The sequence below is a fragment of the Anomaloglossus baeobatrachus genome, chromosome 5 (assembly GCF_048569485.1).
Source record: "Anomaloglossus baeobatrachus isolate aAnoBae1 chromosome 5, aAnoBae1.hap1, whole genome shotgun sequence".
In the NCBI taxonomy this organism is placed as follows: domain Eukaryota; kingdom Metazoa; phylum Chordata; class Amphibia; order Anura; family Aromobatidae; genus Anomaloglossus; species Anomaloglossus baeobatrachus.
The window spans coordinates 510,350,889-510,375,539 of NC_134357.1; the positions used below are offsets into that span (position 1 = coordinate 510,350,889).

The 24,651-nt window shown below is 43.4% G+C and overlaps 1 protein-coding gene across 1 annotated transcript in view; it reads right to left on the bottom strand.

Moving 5' to 3' along the window:
* LOC142312858 (uncharacterized) overlaps nt 1–24,651 on the bottom strand; it is a 98,873-nt gene that overhangs the window by 37,023 nt on the left and 37,199 nt on the right. Inside the window, exons 8-12 of the mRNA XM_075351843.1 lie at nt 19,139–19,730; nt 8,519–8,611; nt 2,257–2,310; nt 380–524; nt 71–250 (exon numbers count right to left, since the gene is read on the bottom strand). Coding sequence (XP_075207958.1) covers nt 71–250; nt 380–524; nt 2,257–2,310; nt 8,519–8,611; nt 19,139–19,730 — 1,064 coding nt within the window. The remainder of the gene's footprint in view (nt 1–70; nt 251–379; nt 525–2,256; nt 2,311–8,518; nt 8,612–19,138; nt 19,731–24,651) is intronic.

The window sequence follows — 24,651 nt, forward strand, 5'->3', positions numbered from 1 at the left end:
ATGATACCGTCATCCCCCGATCCCTTCATAGCGTTACTGTATAATGTCCCAGCATTCCCAGCAGTGTCACCTCTCCAGTCAGCAGCTCAATCATCTTGTAGATGAGTTCTAGGATCTTCTGGTCATTGATGTCCTCATGTATCAGGGGGTGAGGTGGAGGTCCCGTGATTGGGCTCAGGGGTCTTCCCCATCCCTCAGACACAGGGTCCTGACAGCGATCACTAGAGGTCTTCTTCACTACTGTGTAGTCCTGGTTATGGAGAGACACATTAATAAATCTCACTACAGACATTTCCATAGTCCTCACCTCTCCAGTTCTGTCCATCTGTTATTCCCATAGATAAGAATGATGTAATGTGACGTCATCAGAATCTCTCACCTCTCCAGTAATCCGGAAGAGGATCTCTAGGGTGAGGTGTAATATCCTCTCCACCATCTTGTCCCTGTCCATATCCATCCTTGATGGGTCAATCAGGAGAATTCTCTTATATAGAAGATCTGAGAGGATCCGATATTGTAGGAACCTGAATGGAGAGAAGATGACAATGTAACATCAGAAAGATCCCATGTAAGAAATCTCCGGAGCCGTTACCGGCAGGGCCGGATTATAGGCAGGGCAGGCGGGGCTGCCGCCCAGGGGCCCCCACCACAAGAGCCTCCAAGGGGGCCCCCACCACCATCTGCCTTCCCCTGGAATATAATAGAGTAAAACACCTCACTAATGGAGTATAATCATAAAATAACGCCCCCTCCCTAGAGTGGAGTATAATCATAGAATAATGTCCCCCATCCCTTTGACTATAATCATTATCCTCTTTTTGAGTATATTCATACACTAACTTATTGTGATATAACCGCCTCCTGGAGTATAATTACATACACCCCTTGCAGTAAAATGATGCCCCCCCCGGAGTTTAATGTGTTCTTTCCGTGTACATGTGCCAGACGTATTGCTGAGTGCCATTCACTGACAGCTATCAGTTTTGTTATTCATATTGACTTCATAAAATTTTGTCATAGTATTATAGTACTCAAAATTTAACTCCTTCACCCCGATTTTCCGTTTTTTTTTGTTTGTTTTTTTCTCCCCTTCTTCTGAGAGCCGTAACTTTTTTTATTTTTCCATCAATCTTGCCATATAAGGGCTTATTTTTTGTGTGACAAATTATACTTTTGAGTGAAATCATCAGTTTTACCATATATTGTACTAGGAAACAGGGAAAAAAATCCAAGTGCGATAAAATTGCAAAAAAAGTGCAATTGCACGATTGTTTTTGGGTTATTTTATTCACCATGTTCACTATATTGTAAAACTACCATGTCAGTATGATGCCGAGTTCATAAATACCAAACAGGTATACTCTTACTTTTATCTAAGGGGTTAAAAAATTCAGAAGTTTGTTAAAAAAAAAATTGTGCTTTTGGTGCCATTTTTTGAAACCCGTAGTGTTCTAATTTTTTGGGATGTGAGGCTCAGTGACTGCTATTTCTTTTGCGTCTTGAGCTGGTGTTTTCAATTATACAATTTTTATGAAGTTGCTACTTTTTGATCGCCCGTTATTGGATCTTTTTAAAAATTTTGTGGCGACCCAAAAACATAATTTTGGCATTTGGATTTTTTTCTCGCTACACCATTTACCGATCTGATTAATTGATTTTATATTTTTATTGATCGGCATTTCTGAACTCTGAGATATCAAATATGTGTATATTTTTTTAACTGTTTTACTTTCAGTGGGGCAAATGAGGCATGATTTGAACTTTTTATTTATTTTTTTACATTTTGTATTTATTTTACTTGTCCCCTTGAGAGCTATAAGGATCAGCAGTCTGATCGCTTGTGCATCCCTGTTGATCAGAGCTGTACAGCTCTGATTAGCAGAAATACAGCATTCCTGTGTGAGTCGGCGCTCTATCGACTGTGACAGAAAATATGTCATGATAGCAACAGGGGTCATTACATGGCTCGCCGCTACCATAGCAACCATCGACTTCCCGTGATCGTGTCAAGGGGCCACCGATGGCGGCAGGGAACAGCGCGATCCTCGATCTTTCTGTGTGTAAGTGGACAGCTGTGAGTGATCCTGGACGGTATCTGTATTGTAGTACTGTAAATCTGAATGTGGCAGAACAGAATAAGACACATGTTCATTGGATTTATATCTAAATGCTACAGTTCGCGCTTTACTGTTATGGCTAAAAATGTTAACGTTATGGGGCCCCCACCAGATTTTCTGCCCAGGGGCCCCCACCAACCTTAATCCGGCCCTGGTTACCGGCTTCACATGATCACTACATCCAGTCTTGGCCCTGGTATAACACACAATCATACAATAATAATAATACAATGAGATAATTACTAATGTTGGAAGAGAACGTCAGAGGGGAAACGTGATGGGGAATGTCCACAGGGGTTAATGCGGCCAGTAATGGGGAATCTCCACATACCTCCACCTGCAGAGCCCTACACTGGAAATATGGCCTTTATGTGTTTACAGGACCTGTGATGATGTCACATGGAGGGGAGGAGTCAAGGGGTCACATGATCAATCCTCACTGTACGCAGGTCTCTGCCAGTTGTCATGGTGCTGGATGAGGTGACGTTTATTATCCCAATTATAAATGTCGCTTTAAGAAAGCATGTGGGAGACAAAGTAGCAAAAGGAGGGGATACTGATGCCGCGCTGCCCCGGTTTACAAGTACAGTCAAAAGATTCCATGTATGATACGGAGAATCTTTATAAATATCTACCTAATGTGTTTCTAGTGCCACCTAGAGACAAGCGATTGATTGCTCTCAGTGAGAGAAACAAAATTAAAATTTTGTAGTTGTGATACCTTTTAATGGCTAACTAAAAATAAAATATGATGTTATAAAGCAAGCTTTCGAGACATGTCAGGTCTCTTCATCAGGCATGGTATGACAAAATATCTGAAGAAACACAAATATATACACAAAACAGGGCAGAGCGATGCATAGTAAAAGGACATTTAAATAAACAAACACTGAGCTTGGAAAGTGAATCCTTAATTAGCTTTGATTAGTGGTGTGAGTTTTATTGTCCCAATATCCATGTGGGATCAGAGGTCTGGTGAGTCTCTGGAGCTGACCTCTCAGATTTTATAATGAGTCATAAATCCTTCTGAGAGATTGAGTCCTGTGTCCACAGAGTTAAACATTGTGATGAATTTGTATTCCCAGACCCTGCGATGGCTCTGTGATCTGAAGTTGCCTTTTAATATGACAACCTTCATGTGGTTTATGTTGTGTCCTGGAGCACAGAAATGTTTGGCCACAGGTAAATGGATTTTTTTGTCCGTAATTGTGTGCCGGTGAGATCTCATCCTTGCTCTTAAGGCTACTTTACACACTGCGATATCGGTCCCGATATCGCTAGTGTGGGTACCCGCCCCCATCTGTTGCGCGACACGGGCATATCGCTGCCCGTGCCGCACAACATCGCCCAGAGCCGTCACACATACTTACCTGTCCGGCGACGTCGCTGTGACGGGCGAACCGCCTCCTTTCTAAGGGGGCGGTCCATGCGGCGTCACAGCGACGTCACTGAAACGTCACTGAACCGCCGCCCAATCGCAGCGGAGGGGCGGAGATGAGCGGGACGTAACATCCCGCCCACCTCCTTCCTTCCGCATAGCGGCCGGGAGGCAGGTAGGGAGAGCTTCCTCGCTCCTGCGGCGTCACACGCAGCGATGTGTGCTGCTGCAGGAACGAGGAACAACCTCGTTACTGCTGAAGTAACGATAATTGGGAATGGACCCCCGTGTCGCCGATTAGCGATTTTTCACTGTTTTGCAACGATGCAAAATCGCTAATCGATGTCACACGCAACGGCATCGCTAATGCGGCCGGATGTGCGTCACGAATTCCGTGACCCCAACGACTCCGCATTAGCGATGTCGTAGCGTGTAAAGCCCGCTTTAGTCTCTGACCTGTTTCTACAACATAGAGGCCCCCAATAGGACATATAGTGCACAGGATTAAGTACACCACATTGGAAGAGGAGCATGTGAATGTTCCAGGAATCTTATAGTCCTTCTGTGTTTTAGGAATCTGTATCTGGTCTTTGGTCTCTACATGAGCGCAGGTTTTGCAGCTCTTTACATTGCAAGGATAAGTTCCTCTTGGTGCGTCTGAGGGCATAGAACTTAACACAGAAGGACTATAAGATTCCTGAAACATTCACATGCTCCTCTTCCAATGTGGTGTACTTAATCCTGTGCACGATATGTCCTATTGGGGGCCTCTATTTTGGAGAAACAGGACAGAGACTAAGAGCAAGGATGAAATCTCACCACAACACAATTACGGACAAAAAAATCCATTTACCTGTGGCCAAACATTTCTGTGCTCCAGGACACAACATAAACCACATGAAAGTTGTCATATTAAAAGGCAACTTCAGATCACAGAGCCATCGCAGGGTCTGGGAATACAAATTCATCACAATGTTTAAAGGCCCCGTCACACTAAGCAACATCGCTAGCAACATCGCTGCTAACGAACAACTTTTGTGACGTTGCTAGCGATGTTGCTGTGTGTGACATCCAGCAACAACCTGGCCCCTGCTGTGAGGTCGTTGGTTGTTGCTGAATGTCCTGGGCCATTTTTTAGTTGTTGCTGTCCCGCTGTGAAGCACAGATCGCTGTGTGTGACAGCGAGACAGCAACAACTAAATGTGCAGGCAGCAGGAGCCGGCTTCTGCGGAGGCTGGTAACCAATGTAAACATCGGGTAACCAAGAAGCCCTGTCCTTGGTTACCCGATATTTACCTTTGTTATCAGCCTCCTCCGCTCTCACTGTCAGTGCCGGCTCCTGCTCTGTGCACATGTAGCTGCAGCACACATCGGGTTAATTAACCCGATGTGTGCTGTAACTAGGAGAGCAAGGAGCCAGCGCTAAGCATTGTGCGCTGCTCCCTGCTCTGTGCACATTTAGCTGCAGCACACATCGGGTTAATTAACCCGATGTGTGCTGTAACTAGGAGAGCAAGGAGCCAGCGCTAAGCATTGTGCGCTGCTCCCTGCTCTGTGCACATTTAGCTGCAGCACACATTGGGTAATTAACCCGATGTGTGCTGTAACTAGGAGAGCAAGGAGCCAGCGCTCAGTGTGCGCTGCTCCCTGCTCTCTGCACGTGTAGCTCCGTGCCGTGGTAACCAAGGTAAATATCGGGTTGGTTACCCGATATTTACCTTAGTTACCAAGCGCAGCATCTTCCACGCGGCGCTGGGGGCTTGTCACTGGTTGCTGGTGAGCTAACCAGCAACTTGTGTAGCGACGCTCCAGCGATCCCTGCCAGGTCAGGTTGCTGGTGGGATCGCTGGAGCGTCGCAGTGTGACATCTCACCAGCAACCTCCTAGCAACTTACCAGCGATCCCTATCGTTGTTGGGATCGCTGGTAAGTTGCTTAGTGTGACGGTACCTTAACTCTGTGGACACAGGACTCAATCTCTCAGAAGGATTTATGACTCATTATAAAATCTGAGAGGTCAGCTCCAGAGACTCACCAGACCTCTGATCCCACATGGATATTGGGACAATAAAACTCACACCACTAATCAAAGCTAATTAAGGATTCACTTTCCAAGCTCAGTGTTTGTTTATTTAAATGTCCTTTTACTATGCATCGCTCTGCCCTGTTTTGTGTATATATTTGTGTTTCTTCAGATATTTTGTCATACCATGCCTGAGGAAGAGACCTGAGATGTCTCGAAAGCTTGCTTTATAACATCATATTTTATTTTAGTTAGCCATTAAAAGGTATCACAACTACAAAATTTTAATTTTGTTTCTCTCACTGAGAGCAATCAATCATTTTTCAACTGGCTAACACGGTACCAAAACCTTTTTCTTTTAACTAGAGACAAGCATCACACTTTGCCACATAGTGTTGAGCATCACATTACGACTGGCCTGATCTTTTTTTTCTCCATCTATGGATCCAGTGCACACGCTCTGCGATCAGGTGGGAAACCTGACTCAGCTGGTTCAGGACCTCGCTGTGGAGCAGCAGACGTTGGCCTCCTCGCAGATGCAGTTTTCCACTGCATTAGGAACTTCTTAGAACCCCTCACTACAGACGGCAGGTAGGCCTGCTGAACTTACTGACGTGCAATTGAGCTTCCCTGAACCCGTGGTAACGCTCCCTGATAAGTTTTCAAGGGAGAAAGACCAGTTTAGAACGTTCAGGGAGGGCTGTAAATTACTTTTTACCTTAAGATCCTGATCATCAGGGAATGAGTCCCAATGGGGGGGTCCTGCTTAGGGGGGGGTCCTCAGACGTTGGCCTTTTTTTGTCCCAGTTAGCTCCAGAACGGTCTTCTGTGGACGTGTTTTTTGACGCTTTGGGGTTGATTTATGACAAGCCTGACAGAGCTCAGGTGGCCGAGGCTAAGATCATGAACCTGACACAGGGAGGTCGCACTGCTGGGCAGTATAGTTCTGAGTTCAGACAGTGGTCAGCCAAAGTTATTTGGAATACCGCCGCCCTATGCTGTTAGTTTCTAACAGCACTGTCAAATACCTTAAAGGATGCTCTGGCCCACCACTCTCTTTGCTCCCTGGAGGAGGCCATGACTCAAGCTGTCCGCATGGATAATAGGATACGGGAAAAGACATGTGGTCCAACAAGAGTCTCCTTTCTGTCCTCCCAGTATCAGTCATCCAACCAACACGGAACAAATGGAAGTCAGTGCAGCCAGAGCTGGAGAAAAGGAGAGGAAATGGCATCACGACCTGGGAATCAGTTTTTACTGCGCTCATGCAGGACACTGGAGGAAAGACTGCCTTGCACGCCTCCCAGCAGGCAAACCCTCGGGAAACGTCCAAGTAGGATGATCATCGAGGAGGTCACCCAAACTTCAAGGTACCTCTTAACTCCTCCACCAAGTTTTTCTTAAATGTGGATTTACATTTCAAGAACCAGCTTATGTCTGCACTCACTTTCATAGACTGTGGGTCTGCTGCTAACTTTATTGATGCTGGACTGTTTCGGAAATTAGATTTAGGGACAGTTAGACTGGTTAAACCTATACAGATTATTGCTATTGACAAAACTCCGCTTTTCCTGAATCTGGTCCAATTTGTTATGGTGGAGTTCACACTTAAGGTGGGATTTCTCCATACCGAGATTATCTTCTGCTATGTTATGGATAATTTACCTGCGGGGCTGGTATAGGGATTCCATGGCTACACATGCATAATACTGTCATTGATTGGTGTCAAAGAGATATTGTTAAATGGGGTTCTGAATGTCATAAGACTTGTCTTAAATCCGTTCAGGTTTTCCCTGCTACCGTGTTTCCCCGAAAATAAGGCCTCCCCCGAAAATAAGACCTAGTAGGAGTTTTCAGGGAGGCTTAAATATAATACATCCCCCGAAAATAACACCTAGCCGGGGTCAATGTGTCCATGCAGCGGTAAAAAAGTTAAAGACACTGCAGGAATCTTCATTATAGACAGCGGACACCCCAAGAAAAGAGAAGAAAGAAGATTGAAGACCCCGCAATCATACTCACCAGACGCCGACCGAGAGCAGGTGAGCGTATCAAGGTCCTGCGGCGGAACACACACACACACACACACATCAGATCACACACACACTACAGATCGCATCCACACACTCACCACATCCAGCAATATCGCTTGCTTCTCGGCACGCGTAAGGACTTGCGATGCTATGCAGTGAGCTTTCAGGACCTGCGGGAGGATCACATAGCCGGAAGCACGTAATTTCTCCGGATGTTTTGAGTGTGTGCGCGCGATTGTACAGGTATGTGCGATATCGTGTGTGTGTGTGTGAGTGTATGCGATCAAATGTGTGAATGTATTTAATCGGATGTGTGAGAATATGTGATTGGATGTATGACTGTTGGCAAGAGGCAGAGGAGGACAGCATGCAGCACAGCTGCCTGGAACGCTCACCGGAGATCACAGGGAGGAATGATGGGGAATCTGATGTGTGTGTGTGAGTGTGTGTATGCTATCTGATGTGTGAGTGTGATCTGATGTATGTGTGTCGGTCAGATGTAGGGGAGGCATGCAGCACAGAGATCCCAGGAAGGAATGATATGGAATCTGATGTGTGTGTCTGTCTATATGAGTGTATGCTATCTGATGTGTGAGTGTGTGTGTATATGAGTGTATGCTATCTGATGTGTGAGTGTGTGTTCTGATGCATGTGTGTCGGCCAGACGCAGGGGAGGACAGCGTGATGGGAAATCTGGGAGCCACACAGACGCCCGGGGCTGGTAAGTATGATGATCATGGGAAGGGGGGGGGGGGTTCTGCTTTTTGTGGGGGGTAAACTTATCCCAAACCATGTCTCCTTGAGAATAAGACACCCCCTGAAAATAAGACCTAGTGCTTTTTTCGGGGCAAAAAAAATGTATAAAAAACCAGTGTCTTATTTTCGGGGAGACGGTAGTACGGAAGGTCTTCCGGAATACCTAAAGAACTTCAGAGATGTGATTTCGGAAAAAGAGGCAGAGATCTTACCGCTTCATTGCTCCTATGATTCTGCCATCAACCTTGTCCCCAATGCCAAATTGCCCAAAGCTCGCTTGAACAATTTGTCTAGCCCGGAATGGACTGCCATAAAGTCATACATAAGCGAAAGTTTACGGAAGGGGCATATCTGTCCTTCCTCTTCTGTGGTGGCGGGTTTTTTCTTTGTCAAAAAGTAGGATGGTGGACTACATCCCTGCCTCGATTTCTGGGAATTGAATTAGATTACAGTTAAATATACCCATCCACTTCCACTTATCCCTGACCTTTATAATCAGCTTCCTGGGGCCAATAGGTTTTCTAAGCTAGATCTCAGGGGGGCTTATAATCTTATATGTATCCAGGAGAGAGATGAGTGGAAGCATTTTTAAGGTCTGATGGTTTGTTTGTGAATCTGTTGATGCCATTTGGTCTGACTAATGCACCTGCTGTGTTCCAAAACTTCATGAATGTTGTTTTTTCAGATTTCATTGGAAGGTTTATTGTGATATATCTGGATGATATTTTGATTTTCTCACTTGATCTGGATTCTTATTATGAACATATCCACTCTGTGTTACTTAGACTTAGAGAAAATTTCTTGTTTGCTAAATTGGAAAAATGTATGTTTGCTGTGCAGGAAATCTTCTTGGGGTTTATTATGTCAGTAGTTGGGTTCAAGATGGACCCTGGGAAAGTACAGGCCATTGTTGATTGTGTCCAATCTAGTGACCTTAAGGCACTGCAACGTTTCCTGGTGTTTGCCAATTACTACAGGAAATTCATTAAAGGGAACCTGTGACCAGTTTTTTCAGTATTGAACCACAAGTATCACCTTCTGCAGCTCCTGGGCTGCATTCTATGAAGGTGCACCTTGTTCCCTGACTCCCCTTGCAGACCCCAGAAATAACTTTATAAAACCTGACCGCCACGTTTGCAAATGACCTGTTCTAGTCGGATGGGCGTGATCTTTTTCGACTCCTGTCCCCCGTCCTGCCGCTGTTTGCTGTCCTACATTAAGGATTGACGCATCTGACGCCTCCGTCATCATCCACGTACTGGACTGAATCTCGCGCCTGCACAGTTATTCCCGGCTCACGCAGGCATACTTCACTCTGCCCCATTGCGGGCAGAGACAAAAACATAGATGCGCTTGCGCGAGCCCATGACATCACTCACAATCTCGTGTCTACGCAAAGAGCTTACTCTGCTGGGAGGGGATTTCCCAGATGCTCCTCGTTCCGGGTGATTGCTCTGCTTCATTAGGAAGCATGCTTGCCAGTTGTATTTCCTGGTTCCACAGTAAGTGCTTTTGGCTCCTGTTTGTGTAGACTAGAGTTATCTGATCTTGGCTTCTTGACCCTGGACTGTAGTTGATTCTTCTCTGCCCGCCCCCCTGACGTCATCGTTACCTCCTGGCTTCTGACCTCGGACCTTCACCTGACCACATCTCCTCCTGCGCCCTGTATCCTATACATACTCTCCTAGTATCCTGACCCTTGGCCTGTATCTTGATCTCGTCTCTCCCTGCTCCCTGTGTTTTGTCCTGTCTCTTGGTTCCTGATCCTGGCTTGTTTGACTACCTTTACGTTCACACTGCTCGCAAGTAGAATCTAGCACCACCTCGTGACTAGCATCACACTTAAGCATCACAAAGATACAGAAGTACAAAGTGTTCAGTGCTCAGAGACACAGTCGAGGTAAGAAAGGCTGAACCTGACCACCACTGAGCAAGACACAGAAGTACAAGGTGTTCAGTGCCCAGAGATACATCTGAGGTTAGGGGGCTGAACCCAATCACCACTGAGCAAGATGCAGAAGTACAAGATGTTCAGTGCTCAGAGACACAGATGAGGTAAGAAAGGTAAGAAAGGCTGAACCTCACCCTGAACAAGACACAGAAATACAAGGTGTTCAGTGCTCAGAGACATGGTCGATATAAGAGGTTGAATCTGACCACCACGTTCACACTGCTTAGCGCCACCTAGTGACTAGTATCACACTTAAGCATCACAAAGACACAGAAGTAATAGGTGTTCAGTGCTCAGAAGCATGGTCGAGGTAAGAAGGGCTGAACCTGACCACTACTGAACAAGACACAGAAGTACAAGGTGTTCATTGCTCAGAGATATGTATGAGGTAAGGAGGCTGAACCCAACCACCACTGAACAAGACACAGAAGTACAAGGTGTTCAGGGATCAGAGACATAGTAGAGGTAAGAAAGGCTCAACCCAACCACCACTGAGCAAGATACAGTAGAACAAGATGTTCAGTGCTCAGAGACATGGCCAAGAAGTAAGAAATGCTTAACCCAACCACCACTAAACAAGACACAGAAGTACAAGGTGTTCAGTGCTCGGAGACGCGGCAAAGGTGAGGAAGCTGAAACCTGACCACCCAGTCAGTTGTCCCTGCAGGGACATTGACATACTCACCGCTGCGGCCGGACTGTGCTCTCCACAGCCATCCATGTGCTCTCCTGTTAACTCTAATGGGCCAGCACACTATTACCCAGTTGTGCCTCTCAGCCTATGTCTGAGAGGTATTGACTATTTAAGGCATTTTCCCCCTAAGGGAGGTGCATGAGCAATGTGTTTGGCTACTTTACTGTCCGCTTGCTAGCTAGTTGTCAGGTCCCATGTTTCCTATCTCCATTACCATTCCTTTGCTCGCCTTCCCTTAGCTGTCAGTATCTGTGGAACCCTCTTTACTTGCCTGTTCCAGCCCTCCTGTCTGCATCAGCCATCACAACTGCACCGATCTGCACTAGAGTATGTACCTGTCTGCACTTGAGCCTGTTCCTGCATCTGTTACCCCGGGAGTCAACTGCCACAGCCCATGACATTGCCCTGGGATTGGCACCTGGCATCTACTGGCAGCCAAGCCCATCCTCATTATAAGGAGCTCTGGCCAATACGCGGTAGGTGCTTAGGTAAGCCCTTCCCACATCAGGGTATCTATGGGTTTCCCCTGTGTTCCACTGGGTCCACTCCTGCTCGCCACAACCTTGGTGAGTGTTACAGTTTGCTCAGGCTATGGCCTTCACTGACTCCAACACACTTACGCTTTCAGTGTTGTACCAGGAGATGTCAAACATGCGGAACTAACAGGATCAGATTTTGTTTTTCTGCGATCTGTGAACACCTGTTTGAAGGATCTGGGACTGGCTGCCTCATTTGCTTCTGTCCAGCCTGGTGTTCTAGCACCGACCATATCCGTGCCTCATCTGTCTGCTCTACCTCATTTTAATGGTGACCCAAAGCAGTGCCGAGGATTTATTAACCAGTGCACTCTGCACGTTGACCTGTTGGTTATCTCTGAGGTCCTGAACTTTCTAGAGGCCTTCTGGAACGTTTTTGAAGTGTCAGCCCCAGCTTATAAAGTGTTTATGTTCTACACAGTGGCCTGGGCTCTTATATACAGCATGTTAGACTGCTGTATGGAACTTAGAAAACACTTTTTACTGTATAATACTCACCTAGAAGGTCGCTTCGATGCACAACAGTCGGATGGGTGGCACCGTTCTCCGGGACCGGCGCCTCCCTTTTCGGCCATCTTGGTCTTCCTTATTCTGAAGCCGCGGTGCATTACGCGTCTACGTCATCCACACAGGTCGACATTGAGGTCCTGCGCAGGCATGTTAAACTAGACATACGATATAATAGTGGCTGATGAGTGGAATAAAAGTTTTAGTAGGGCCAGGAAGGAGACTCCGTCCTCTCCATCATCAAAAGTATCCCTGAGGTAAAAGATAGCGTAGGGTCCCCTAGCTTGATGCACTGCTAAGAAACTTTTTTCCCTGCTATCCCATAGTTATTTTGACAGAAACTTTTAGTTTGTTTTTTTTTTTTAATTTTGATATAGCTAACAAATTTGGCAGGTTTATAACAACATAGTGGCAGAAGTTATGACAGAAATACATTTTTGGATTGAAGCTTGTTAATGAATTAAATCATATCACACAATATTATTAGTCTAGGGGTGGGTAATTAATTTTCCCAAGGGGCCACATTCGAGACGACCCAATTGGCCAAAGATAATTCTGCTCATTATTATTGTTTTATATTATCACTTAATATTGAGCAGAATTAAGTCTGTTGACTAGCCTTTACTGTTAATACATGTTTGGGTAGGTCTTATTTTAACATGTATTCTACCTATAGTAACCAATTAAAAACATACAATTTCCTGCTTTTTATGAAGTTAATCAAAAACTGTAAATCATACTGTGCCTGTAATTTAGCCCTTATACCTTGATCAACAGCTCTACACGCAGGAGGATATCCCCGCAAAGCCTCTCAGATAATATGATGTCCCCTCGCACAGTATGTCACCACAGAACCCAATTAAAAGTATGGTCCCAAAACGCCCCTCACACTGTGTCACCACAGAGCCCACCACGCAGTATGACGTTCCCACACAGACCCCTACAGTATAAAGTCCCCCACAACCCACCTACCCAGTATAATGTCCCCACTCAGACCATCAAATTGTATGATGTCCCCTCACACAGTATGTCAACAGAGCCCCCTGCATAGTATGTCTCTCACACAGTATTATGTCCCCTCACAAAATATATAATCACGGAGACTTCCAGGCAGTATTACATCCCCTACACAGTATAATGTCCCCACAGAGCTCCCCTACATAGTTTGTCACTCACACAGTATTACGTCCCCTCACAAAATGTCATCACAGAGCCCACCAGGCAATGTCCAAGGCATAAGCAGCAAAGGGAGGACCGGGACACATTCCCTTAAATAGTCCAATCTGCCTGCGGCAGGACCCAGACACAAGGAGGACCTCCAAATGCTCCACGCCAGGGAGGACCCACACACACACACACAAGTGCATCGGTGGGCAAGTGGCACCAAGTCAGCTGGCACAGGGACACAGGACTCGGGCACACCTGGGACCCAGCACGTCTCCAGGGTGCAAACCCAGCTCTAAGTAAAGCGACCAAACTTCACTCCCCTGTCTGGACTGAGTTCTTTCCCTGCGCCTCCACGTTAACCCTTACCTGCCCCTGGGGAAAAGCCCTACTCGCGGAGGGCTTCACCATCCACGCTGCCCCATCCATCATCCACAGGGAGAACCGGCAGCGGCGGCCATACCATCCCTGGCCGCTCACCGCGAGTGGCATAGTTGGACTATTTTTATTAATTTTCCCTTTTATTAAAAAACTGATCGATGGTGCCCCCGGATCCGGGACCCCTCGAGCCACGGACCACCTGGATCCGAGCAGCTCCGCTGCCCCAGGGCGTAACATAGCTATTCAGCAGTCTTCTCATAGCCATAATCGACATTTCTAAATCTTGCATGAGATTAGCTTTCCATTCCTTTCAGAATTTTTATCTCTCTGATCAAAAAGCAAAGAACAAATATATTCAAACTTTATACCACCCACTTCCTGTAAGAGGCAATTTTTCATTCAGCAGTTTAACAACCTCTTCAAAAATATATAACCTACAAAAATAATACTGAAACTCATATTTAAAACAATTTTTATTATTGAAAAATTGTTAAAATATTACAAAGAGGAAAATGAGGGGAGGGGGGAAAGGGAGCAAGGAAAATGAACAGTGAATTTTATATTCACTGTTCATTTTCCTTGCTCCCTTTCCCCCCTCCCCTCATTTTCCTCTTTGTAATATTTTAACAATTTTTCAATAATAAAAATTGTTTTAAATATGAGTTTCAGTATTCTTTTTGTAGGTTATATATATGGTAGTGTATACTGGAACCAATAATATGGTTTTCTGTTTACTGAGAACCTCTTCAAAAAGCCATAACTTTTATAGTGTCCATCAACATAGCTATATGAGGGCTTTTTTTACAGGATAAGTTGTACCTTTGAATGACTTTATTCATAAAGATACTGAATAATGAGGAGAAAATTACAAGTGGGGCACGATGGTGGGAAAAGAAGAAAATAAATCCCACAATTCTGACATTTTTTGGACTTTATTTTTACAGATCAGTATGATTATACTAAAGTTACCGACCACCTATTGAAATTTTAGTTCTATTGCACAAATATGTAAAATATAGCATGCATATAAGTCCACATACACTGAATGCCCACTTTAATAAAAGGGGATTATCTAGTACTTTGCTTATTTTTTTATATAGGGCTAAAAATGTACAGGCAGGTAGTTGCTAACTACTGCCTGTTCTGGCCACCGCCAATCTCTGTCGGCTCAGAGTGGTTATAGCTCCTGTCGGTCATACTGTAGCTCCCGGTGACATCATGTCGACAGGGCACTTCATTCTCTTCTGCTCTGCTCTAATGACAATGTGTGACTGCCGATGTCATCCTCATTGACACGTGATTCACCACTGCCTAACTGCGGGAAGCTGGCTGTCAATCAGTTTGATGATGGCAGTGATGCTCTGTCAACAGACCAGACTAAAAGAAGAAAAGCTGCCCTGTTGACGCGAAGTTAAATAAAAGGAGCAGAACCACTCCAAGGAGTGGTTTGGTACCGCTTTGAGTAGGCAGAGATCGTCACTAGGCATAATGGACAAGTAGTAATCTATTACCTCCCTGGATGTTCCTAGCCCTTTAGCATAAAAAAAGCAAAGTGATGAATAATCCCTTTAAGATATCTGTCAAGTCAAAACTGGAGTATGGAAAATTGGACATGTGACCCCAAAGTGCAATATAAAATCAAGTGATCAAGTTTCACATCAATCAGTTTCAGTGTGAATCCACCTTTAAAATGGGAGTAAAAAAAGCAATCAGCAATTTTTCATTATACAGTTAGGTCCAGAAATATTTGGACAGTGACACAATTTTCGCGAGTTGAGCTCTGCATGCCACCACATTGGATTTGAAATGAAACCTCTACAACAGAATTCAAGTGCAGATTGTAACGTTTAATTTGAAGGTTTGAACAAAAATATCTGATAGAAATTGTAGGAATTGTACACATTTCTTTACAAACACTCCACATTTTAGGAGGTCAAAAGTAATTGGACAAATAAACCAAACCCAAACAAAATATTTTTATTTTCAATATTTTGTTGCGAATCCTTTGGAGGCAATCATTGCCTTAAGTCTGGAACCCATGGACATCACCAAACGCTGGGTTTCCTCCTTCTTAATGCTTTGCCAGGCCTTTACAGCCGCAGCCTTCAGGTCTTGCTTGTTTGTGGGTCTTTCCGTCTTAAGTCTGGATTTGAGCAAGTGAAATGCATGCTCAATTGGGCTAAGATCTGGTGATTGACTTGGCCATTGCAGAATGTTCCACTTTTTTGCACTCATGAACTCCTGGGTAGCTTTGGCTGTATGTTTGGGGTCATTGTCCATCTGTACTATGAAGCGCCGTCCGATCAACTTTGCGGCATTTGGCTGAATCTGGGCTGAAAGTATATCCCGGTAGACTTCAGAATTCATCCGGCTACTCTTGTCTGCTGTTATGTCATCAATAAACACAAGTGACCCAGTGCCATTGAAAGCCATGCATGCCCATGTCATCACGTTACCTCCACCATGTTTTACAGAGCATGTGGTGTGCCTTGGATCATGTGCCGTTCCCTTTCTTCTCCAAACTTTTTTCTTCCCATCATTCTGGTACAGGTTGATCTTTGTCTCATCTGTCCATAGAATACTTTTCCAGAACTGAGCTGGCTTCATGAGGTGTTTTTCAGCAAATTTAACTCTGGCCTGTCTATTTTTGGAATTGATGAATGGTTTGCATCTAGAGGTCAACCCTTTGTATTTACTTTCATGGAGCCTTCTCTTTACTGTTGACTTAGAGACAGATACACCTACTTCACTGAGAGTGTTCTGGACTTCAGTTGATGTTGTGAACGGGTTCTTCTTCACCAAAGAAAGTATGCGGCGATCATCCACCACTGTTGTCATCCGTGGACGCCCAGGCCTTTTTGAGTTCCCAAGCTCACCAGTCAATTCCTTTTTTCTCAGAATGTACCCGACTGTTGATTTTGCTACTCCAAGCATGTCTGCTATCTCTCTGATGGATTTTTTCTTTTTTTTCAGCCTCAGGATGTTCTGCTTCACCTCAATTGAGAGTTCCTTAGACCGCATGTTGTCTGGTCACAGCAACAGCTTCCAAATGCAAAACCACACACCTGTAATCAACCCCAGACCTTTTAACTACTTCATTGATTACAGGTTAACGAGGGAGACGCCTTCAGAGTTAATTGCAGCCCTTAGAGTCCCTTGTCCAATTACTTTTGGTCCCTTGAAAAAGAGGAGGCTATGCATTACAGAGCTATGATTCCTAAACCCTTTCTCCGATTTGGATGTGAAAACTCTCATATTGCAGCTGGGAGTGTGCACTTTCAGCCCATATTATATATATAATTGTATTTCTGAACATGTTTTTGTAAACAGCTAAAATAACAAAACTTGTGTCACTGTCCAAATATTTCTGGACCTAACTGTATATGTTTCCAACACGCAAGATTAGATTGGTTGATTAGTTCAAAAATTGACAAAGTTTTGGAGTTTATTCATGCAGCGGGATTAAAAGTATCCCAAAATAATCGTGTGACAGAGTAAAAACATCAAATGAAAAGCATCCTGTGCACATAATCTACCAACAAAAAAAATCAGAGTAAGATGATAATCTGTCTAACAGACAAATGAAGAGGCAAAGCACATTTAAGCATTTTTTTTTTTAATTTTTCCATAGATATAGCCACATGGGAGCTTTAGTTTTGCAGTATGAATTACATCATTCATTTTCCTATACAATGTACTGAATTGCAAAAAAACAAACAAAAAGAAATCCCAATTTTTTTGTGTGTTTTGTTCTGATGGTGTTTATTTTGTTTTACTCACCTATATAAAACCATTACTTTCACTTTGTTTTATAGACATCATCACTATCCCCAATGGGGCTCACAATCTAAATTTCCGGTCTTTGAAGCATGTGACGAAACCAGAGAACCCATAGAAAACCCCAGCAAACACGGGGAGAACATACAAACTCCTTGCAGATGTTGTCCTTGGTGGGATTCAAACCCAGGCTAACCACTGAGCCATCATGCTGAAAAGTGATCATTGGGCAGTAAAAAATGACCCGGCATCATAACTCAAGTCAGTATGATTACATCAATATAAAAGAAGTCTAGTTTTTTGTTATGTTAGAGGAAAAACAATTCTCGCATTTCAATTGTGCTCCAGAGATTGACAGCAGTATTTAGGCTGGAGTCACATTTGCACGGGACTGGTGCAAATGGAGTGTTTTTAACGACAGTTACTCACCCCCTTTATGGCAGCCCCCTGGGCATAGAAGAGCGTTGTCGGACTCCGACCCTATCCTGTAACATAGAGAAGGCATCTGATGTGAAATGGACGCGCCCCCTGAGCTGTCCAGATCACAGCAGTGGGAGGAGATCAGTGCCATCTTTGTGGAGCACATAGCGTATGCTGTGTGCTCCACTTCCCCCCTGTCACCCGCCGGGATGGATGGGGTGAGTACTGGCGCTGGGCAACAGTGATTGTAACCGTAACTGATCCTCCTGTGCCCCCCACACTCTGCCGCGCACCCCCCGCCCACTCTGCTAACCCCGGGCCTCCGCTGCTCGTACTGTGATCGCTTACAGGACAGGCTGCCGGGGGAGTGGGGGAGCAGGTCTGAGGTGAGTGCATCTGGCTGGGAGCGGTGAGTGCGGCATGACATCTGTAGTGCAGTGCCGCTCAGGCTGCAGATCACCCCTCCTCACCGCATGTTACCTCGGACCTCCGATCTTGGCCGGCAGTACAGTATATGGGGGAGCAGGATACAGTCAGCAAGTCATAGGGAAACAGTCAGCAAGTCATAGGGAAACAGCCAGCAAGGCATAGGGAAACAGCCAGCAAGGCATAGGGAAACAGTAAGCAAGGCATAGGGAAACAGCAAGCAAGGCATAGGGAAACAGCAAGCAAGTCATAGGGAAACAGTCAGCAAGGCATTGGGATACAGCCAGAGGGGGATTGGGATACAGTCAGCAAGGCATTGGGATACAGCCAACGGGGCATTGGTATACAGTACGGTGCAGGATACAGTGGAGCACTATACAGCTGTCCTTAGTGACACTTTAGACATATTAAGATCACTCTATGGCCACCAACAAAATTGCTCCGCACTGTGATCCTAAACTTCATTTTCCCTTATCCCTTTGGAAACATTCAGATTGGGAGGGGGAGCTGTGACATCACACACAGGAGAGCAGATTCTGCCCACTTATACTGCAGCTGTAATGTGAGTTAGTTCTACAGTAGCCTGTCTGTAGGATTTCAGCAGCTGCAAGTGTAAAAGTGGAAAATATCAAACTTTTAAATTTTTTTTAAATATTTTTCTCAATTAAAAACAAATAATTTTATTTAAACATAACATTAAAACATTAATACTTTATATTTTTTCAGTTATTGAAAAAAAGGTTTTTTTTTTATACAACACCTTCCCTTTAAGAAGATATCAGCAGCGTGCAGAGCTCAGCTCCATTCTCTGATGGAGGCTGAAGAACAGCAATTATCTCATGGGAGTAGGACAGGCTCAGTCGCTGTGCCTGCTTCATACAACTGCTACTGACTTGCACATATATGTACAGTGGATGTTGGGAAGAGATTAAAGCTGTAGATAAAACTTTCCCCACAATATGAACATGACAATTACGTCTTCTTAAAACGTTTCCCATATTTTGAACATGAAACCAGCTTCTCTCCTGTGAGAATTCTCTGATGTCTGACAAGAGTTGATTTATCTGTAAAAGATTTCCCACACTCGGAACATGAAAATGGCTTCTCCCCTCTGTGAATTCTATAATGTCTAATAAGAGTTGATTTCTCTGTAAAACCTTTCCCACATTCTGTACATGAAAATCGCTTCTCTCCTGTGTGAATTCTCAGATGTCTAAGAAGAGTTGATTTTTCAGCAAAATATTTCCCACATTCTGAACATGAAAATGGCTTCTCCCCTGTGTGAATTCTCTGATGTTTAACAAGATCAGATTTTGTGGAACAACAGTTTCCACATTCTGAACAGGAAAATGGCTTCTCCCCTGTGTGAATTCTGAGATGTTCAACAAGATATGATTTCTTTGTAAAACTTTTCCCACATTCTGAACATGAAAATGGCTTCTCCCCTGTATGAATCCTATGATGTGCAACAAGATATGATTTTTGTGTAAAACTTTTCCCACATTCTGAACATGAAAATGGCTTCTCCCCTGTGTGAATTCTCTGATGTCTAGCAAGTGCTGATTTACCTATAAAACATTTCCCACATGCTGAACATGAAAATGGCTTCTTTCTCAAGTGAGTTCTTTGATGTTCACCGTCTATTATGTTATACTTTTTTCGATTAACACTCTGTGACGAATCAGTAGGTAGAACTTGTTCACAATGATCAAATGATAAATCTTTACTGTGAAGGACTGAGGGCATATCTGGTATAATGGCATGGCCTTCACATGTATCTGATGTGATATAATCATCCTCTTTTAAATCTGAAAATATATATTTTTCTGAGCTTGTTTTCCAGTCATCTGCCAAAAAATAAAGAAAATACTTTTAATTTTCCAAAAACACTTTCTTAAAAAAATATTAAATTAGATATTACTAACCATTTTATAGCATACAAACGTAGATGTAATAAAAATTAAATTTTCAACTGATTAAAACAGTCACGACAACAGTAGACCTTGTATCACTACTAGAAATTGATCTTGACTTTCTCTATACCCGAGTCCTGCTCAATCCACTGCTTAGACATATACCTACATGATTTCTCTATATGACATGGCTCAATATTTGACTATGTTGTCCTCAAAACTGTAAAATGCAAGTCAACAACTAATCTGTAGGATAAGTTGTGGATATTCCATAGCTTCCAACGATCCTGAATTTAGCAGGACTGTCCCAATTTGAGGGCTCAATCCCATTGTCCGGGCAGTCTGGGCTTTGGTTCCAACTTTGTCTCACTTTTGCCAGCTCTGTAGCTCCTCCTGCGGGGTCAGCATCTCTCTACACGTGCATAAATTAAATAAATAATACTCTTCTTTGGTCTCAAACTCGTGACTCTGTAGGCAGCAGCTCAATCTAGGAGCTATAGCCCAGCCTGAGAGAGATAGGGAGATTTTGTAATCTTGAGCTGTATTGCATACAGAACCAGATTATACAGGTACATAGAGATACAGCTATACATTGCAGTGTATTTCTATGTACCAGTATTCTAGAGGTGAAGAAATAATCAGATTGTTTTGTTCCTATAAAATTACTAAAAAAGAAATAAAAAAAAATTGCAAAAATGTCAACTTCTTTTTTTATGTGAATGTCCCTGGGACTTGAACCAACAACCTCTACAGTTAGTTATGTTCCAATACAAACAAGGGAAATAAACATGTGTATAACAAAACATGTGTAATTGCAATGATTTTGTGGAAGAAATACTTCATTTTCTGGAACAATTTCAAGGGTGCTAACACTTTCAGCCATGACTGTATACAGCTCTGGCAAAAATTAAGAAACCACTGCAAAATGTTCAGTTTTTCTGATTTTTCACTTTATAGGTATATTTTTGAGTAAAATGTAAATTGTTCTTTTATTCTATAAACTACTGACAACATGTCTCCGAATTTCCAAGCAATACATTTTGTCTTTATTTTCTGAAAATGAGAAATGGCCAATAGAACAAAAAAAACAAAAAACATTCCTTTCAGACCTCAAATAATGCAAAGAAAACAAGTTCATAATCATTTAGATTAAACTTTACGAAGGACGTATGAATCAAGCTACATACAAGGTTTTCCTGGAAAAACAGTTGCTGCCTTCTGCTCAGGCAATGTTCCCCAACTGAGGACTGTTTTTTCCAGCAGGACAATGCGCCATGCCACACAGCTAGGTCAATCAATGTGTGGATGAAGGACCACCACATTAAAACCCTGTCATGGCCAGCCCAATCTCCAGACCTGAACCCCATTGAAAACCTCTGGAACGTAATCAAGAGGAAGATAGATAGTCACAAGCCATCAAACAAAAGAAAAACTGCTTAAAGTTTTGCACCATGAGTGGCATAAGGTCACCCAAAAGCAGTGTGAAAGACTAGTGGAAAGCATGCCAAGACGCATGAAAGCTGTGATTAAAAATCATGAATATTCCACAAAATATTGATTTGTGAACTCTTCCTGAGTTAAAACATTAGTATTGTTATTTCTAAATGATTAGGAACTTGTTTTCTTTGCATTATTTGAGGTCTGAAAGCAATGCATTTTTTTTGTTATTTTGACAATTTCTCATTTACAGAAAATAAATACAAAATTTATTGCTTGGAAATTCGGAGACATGTCAGTAGTATATAGAATAAAAGAACAATTTACATTTTTTGTTCATAAATATACATATTAAGAGAAATATAAAAAAAACTGACAATTTTGCAGTGGTCTCTCAATTTTTGCCAGAGCTGTATATGCAGCCATCAGCTTGTATCCTGTATATTGCGGTGTATATATATATATATATGCAGCCAGCAGCCTGTGTCCACTATATGATATATACACAGCTAGAGGAGTCTCAGTGATGTATCCCAAGTGGAGTCTTAGCACATCCTATGTCACGTATGTGGCATACTATAGTTTATAGTGTGATGCTGTGTGTATAGAATTATGCTGTGTACATAGTGTGGACTTTGCAATATGCACTTTTTCACAGGCACACCTCCACACTATATATACAATCCTCAACATTGAAATTGCAACACAAAGATGGAAAGAGTTATGGAAATCACAGGATGAACAGACAAGAAAATAATATCTAATTAATGTAAATAAAGAAACAAACATTTTTAAAGCTCTCAATTTTTTCAGTCTGGAGTTTGAGCTACGTGCAGAACGTCCGGTACTTCCAGCCTCAGCTCACATCACTGAAGTTATTAGTGGTGGTCTGCAGAAGGTTCTGCCGCTGAATGCACATGGGCATATCATGAAGATACGCTGCTGGTAGCTCCTGTCTTCCCAAATGTGCTTGATGTGTGACAAGTCTGTAGACTCTGCAGGTCATGGTAGCATGTTCATCCATTAACCCCTTCACAACCCATGACTGATATATCCGTCATGGATTGTGTGAGGCTAATCCCCGCCCCCTGCCGTGGGCAGGTCGCGGCGATCCGCGCACATATAAGCTGATTTCAACAGCTGACATGTGTGCCTGCAAGTTACGAGTGGAATCGCTTTCCACCCGCAACTTTGAACCCCCTACATCTCGCTGCCAAAATCGCTGCCACTACTTTTACTTACCGCCGCCCCCACCGGAAGTCACGTGCGCGATCACGTGACTTCCGGTGGTTGCCATGGTAGCACAAGGTCATGTGATGACGCCTATAGCTAACATGAGTCACTTTCTCTCAGTGCTGGCATAATGCCAGCATTGAGAGTAAAGCACCATATCTGCAGAAAAGTAAAAAAAAAAGTTTTTTTAAAAAAAAACTAAAAAGTTCAAATCACCCCCTTTCGCCCCATTGAAAATTAAAGGATTAAAAAAATAAAAAAATATACACATATTTGGTATCGCCGCGTTCAGAAATGCCCGATCTATCAAAATGTAAAATCAATTAATCTGATCGGTAAATGGTATAGCGGGAAAAAAATTCCAAACGCCACAATTACGTTTTTTGGTCGCAAGTTTTGCGCAAAATGCAATAACAGGCGATCAAAAAGTAGCATCTGCGCAAAAATGATACCATTAAAAACGTCAGCTTGAGACGCAAAAAATAAGCCGTCACAGCCATAGATCCGGAAAAATGAGTACGCTAATGGTTTTGGAACATGGCGCAAATTGTGCACCACTTTTATTGGACAAGCTTGTGAATTTTTTTTAACCCCTTAGATACAAGTAAACCTATACATGTTTGGTGTCTACAAACTTGCACCAACCTCAGGCATCATAACGATAAATCAGTTTTACCATATAGTGAACATGGTGAATAAAATATCCCAAAAACTATTGTGCGATCACACTTTTTTTGCAGTTTTTCCACACTTGGAATTTTGTTTGCTGTTTTCCAGTACACTATATGGTAAAACTTATGGTTTCATTTAAAAGTACAACTCGTCCCGCAAAAAACAAGCCCTCATACTGCAAGATTGACAGAAAAATAAAAAAAAAGTTATGGCTCTCAGAAGAAGAGGCGCAAAAAAGAACCAAAAACGGAAAACGCCCTGGAGCTGAAGGGGTTAAAGGTGTTTCCAGACTTGGGGAACAAGTCTGCAGTCACTCTATGTGACTGTATACTTGTGAATCTTCAGTGTGTGCACTTTCAGGATTCTCCAGCCGCAGCGCAGGAAGCAGGCTGGCTTGTGACCACAATAATGTGCTTTGCATACATGTGGTCACATGCCGACTAGATGTGACTAGCCTCAGTCAATACAAGTGAATTAAGCATACTTGCAATTACATAATCGCAATCTCCAAGCACCGAAGAATCGTGACAGTAGGTACTGTGGGTATTCACAAAGTCTGCACTCACATACAGTGACTGCAGACTTGCACCTCAAGCCTAGACAACCCCTTTATGGCAGCTCACAGTAGCACAAGCAACATGCAGCTGTTCAATATCGTGTTGAGCAATGGTTCCTGGGACACTTTGAAGAAGTGGCCGCACCACTTGTGACACCATTGATTCATTCTGTACTTCAAGTGAAAATGTTTGACGCCTTAGGCTTGGTATGCAACATACAGTCTGCACACAATCCGTTAGAAGGGGTTTACATGACATTGGGCTTCGAGCCAGACATCCATTAACCTCATGCCACCGATCTCAACGCCTATCATGGTGCAGAGTAAGATGGCAATAAAAGCTGGAATAAGGTCTGCCCTCTTTAGCAAAGAGTCTTAATTTTTTCTTGAACGCATGATAGCTGTATATTGGCCCGGAGACCAAGTGGACAACTTATGAGGAAGTCTGCATGAGAAAATGTGACACCAATTCTACTCCTGGCAAAATGTACGGTAGCTAGACCCTTCTAGCCTTCATTCTAGGTGCACTAACATCTCAGCATTACATTTCATTTGGTCGTAGAACCGGTGCTGTGGTCATTTCTCCAAAGTGTCCCTGGAAACATTATTCAACATGACAATGCCAGACCACATATTGCTGGAGCTACTGTGAGCAGCCTGTGTGGCCTAAATGTGGTC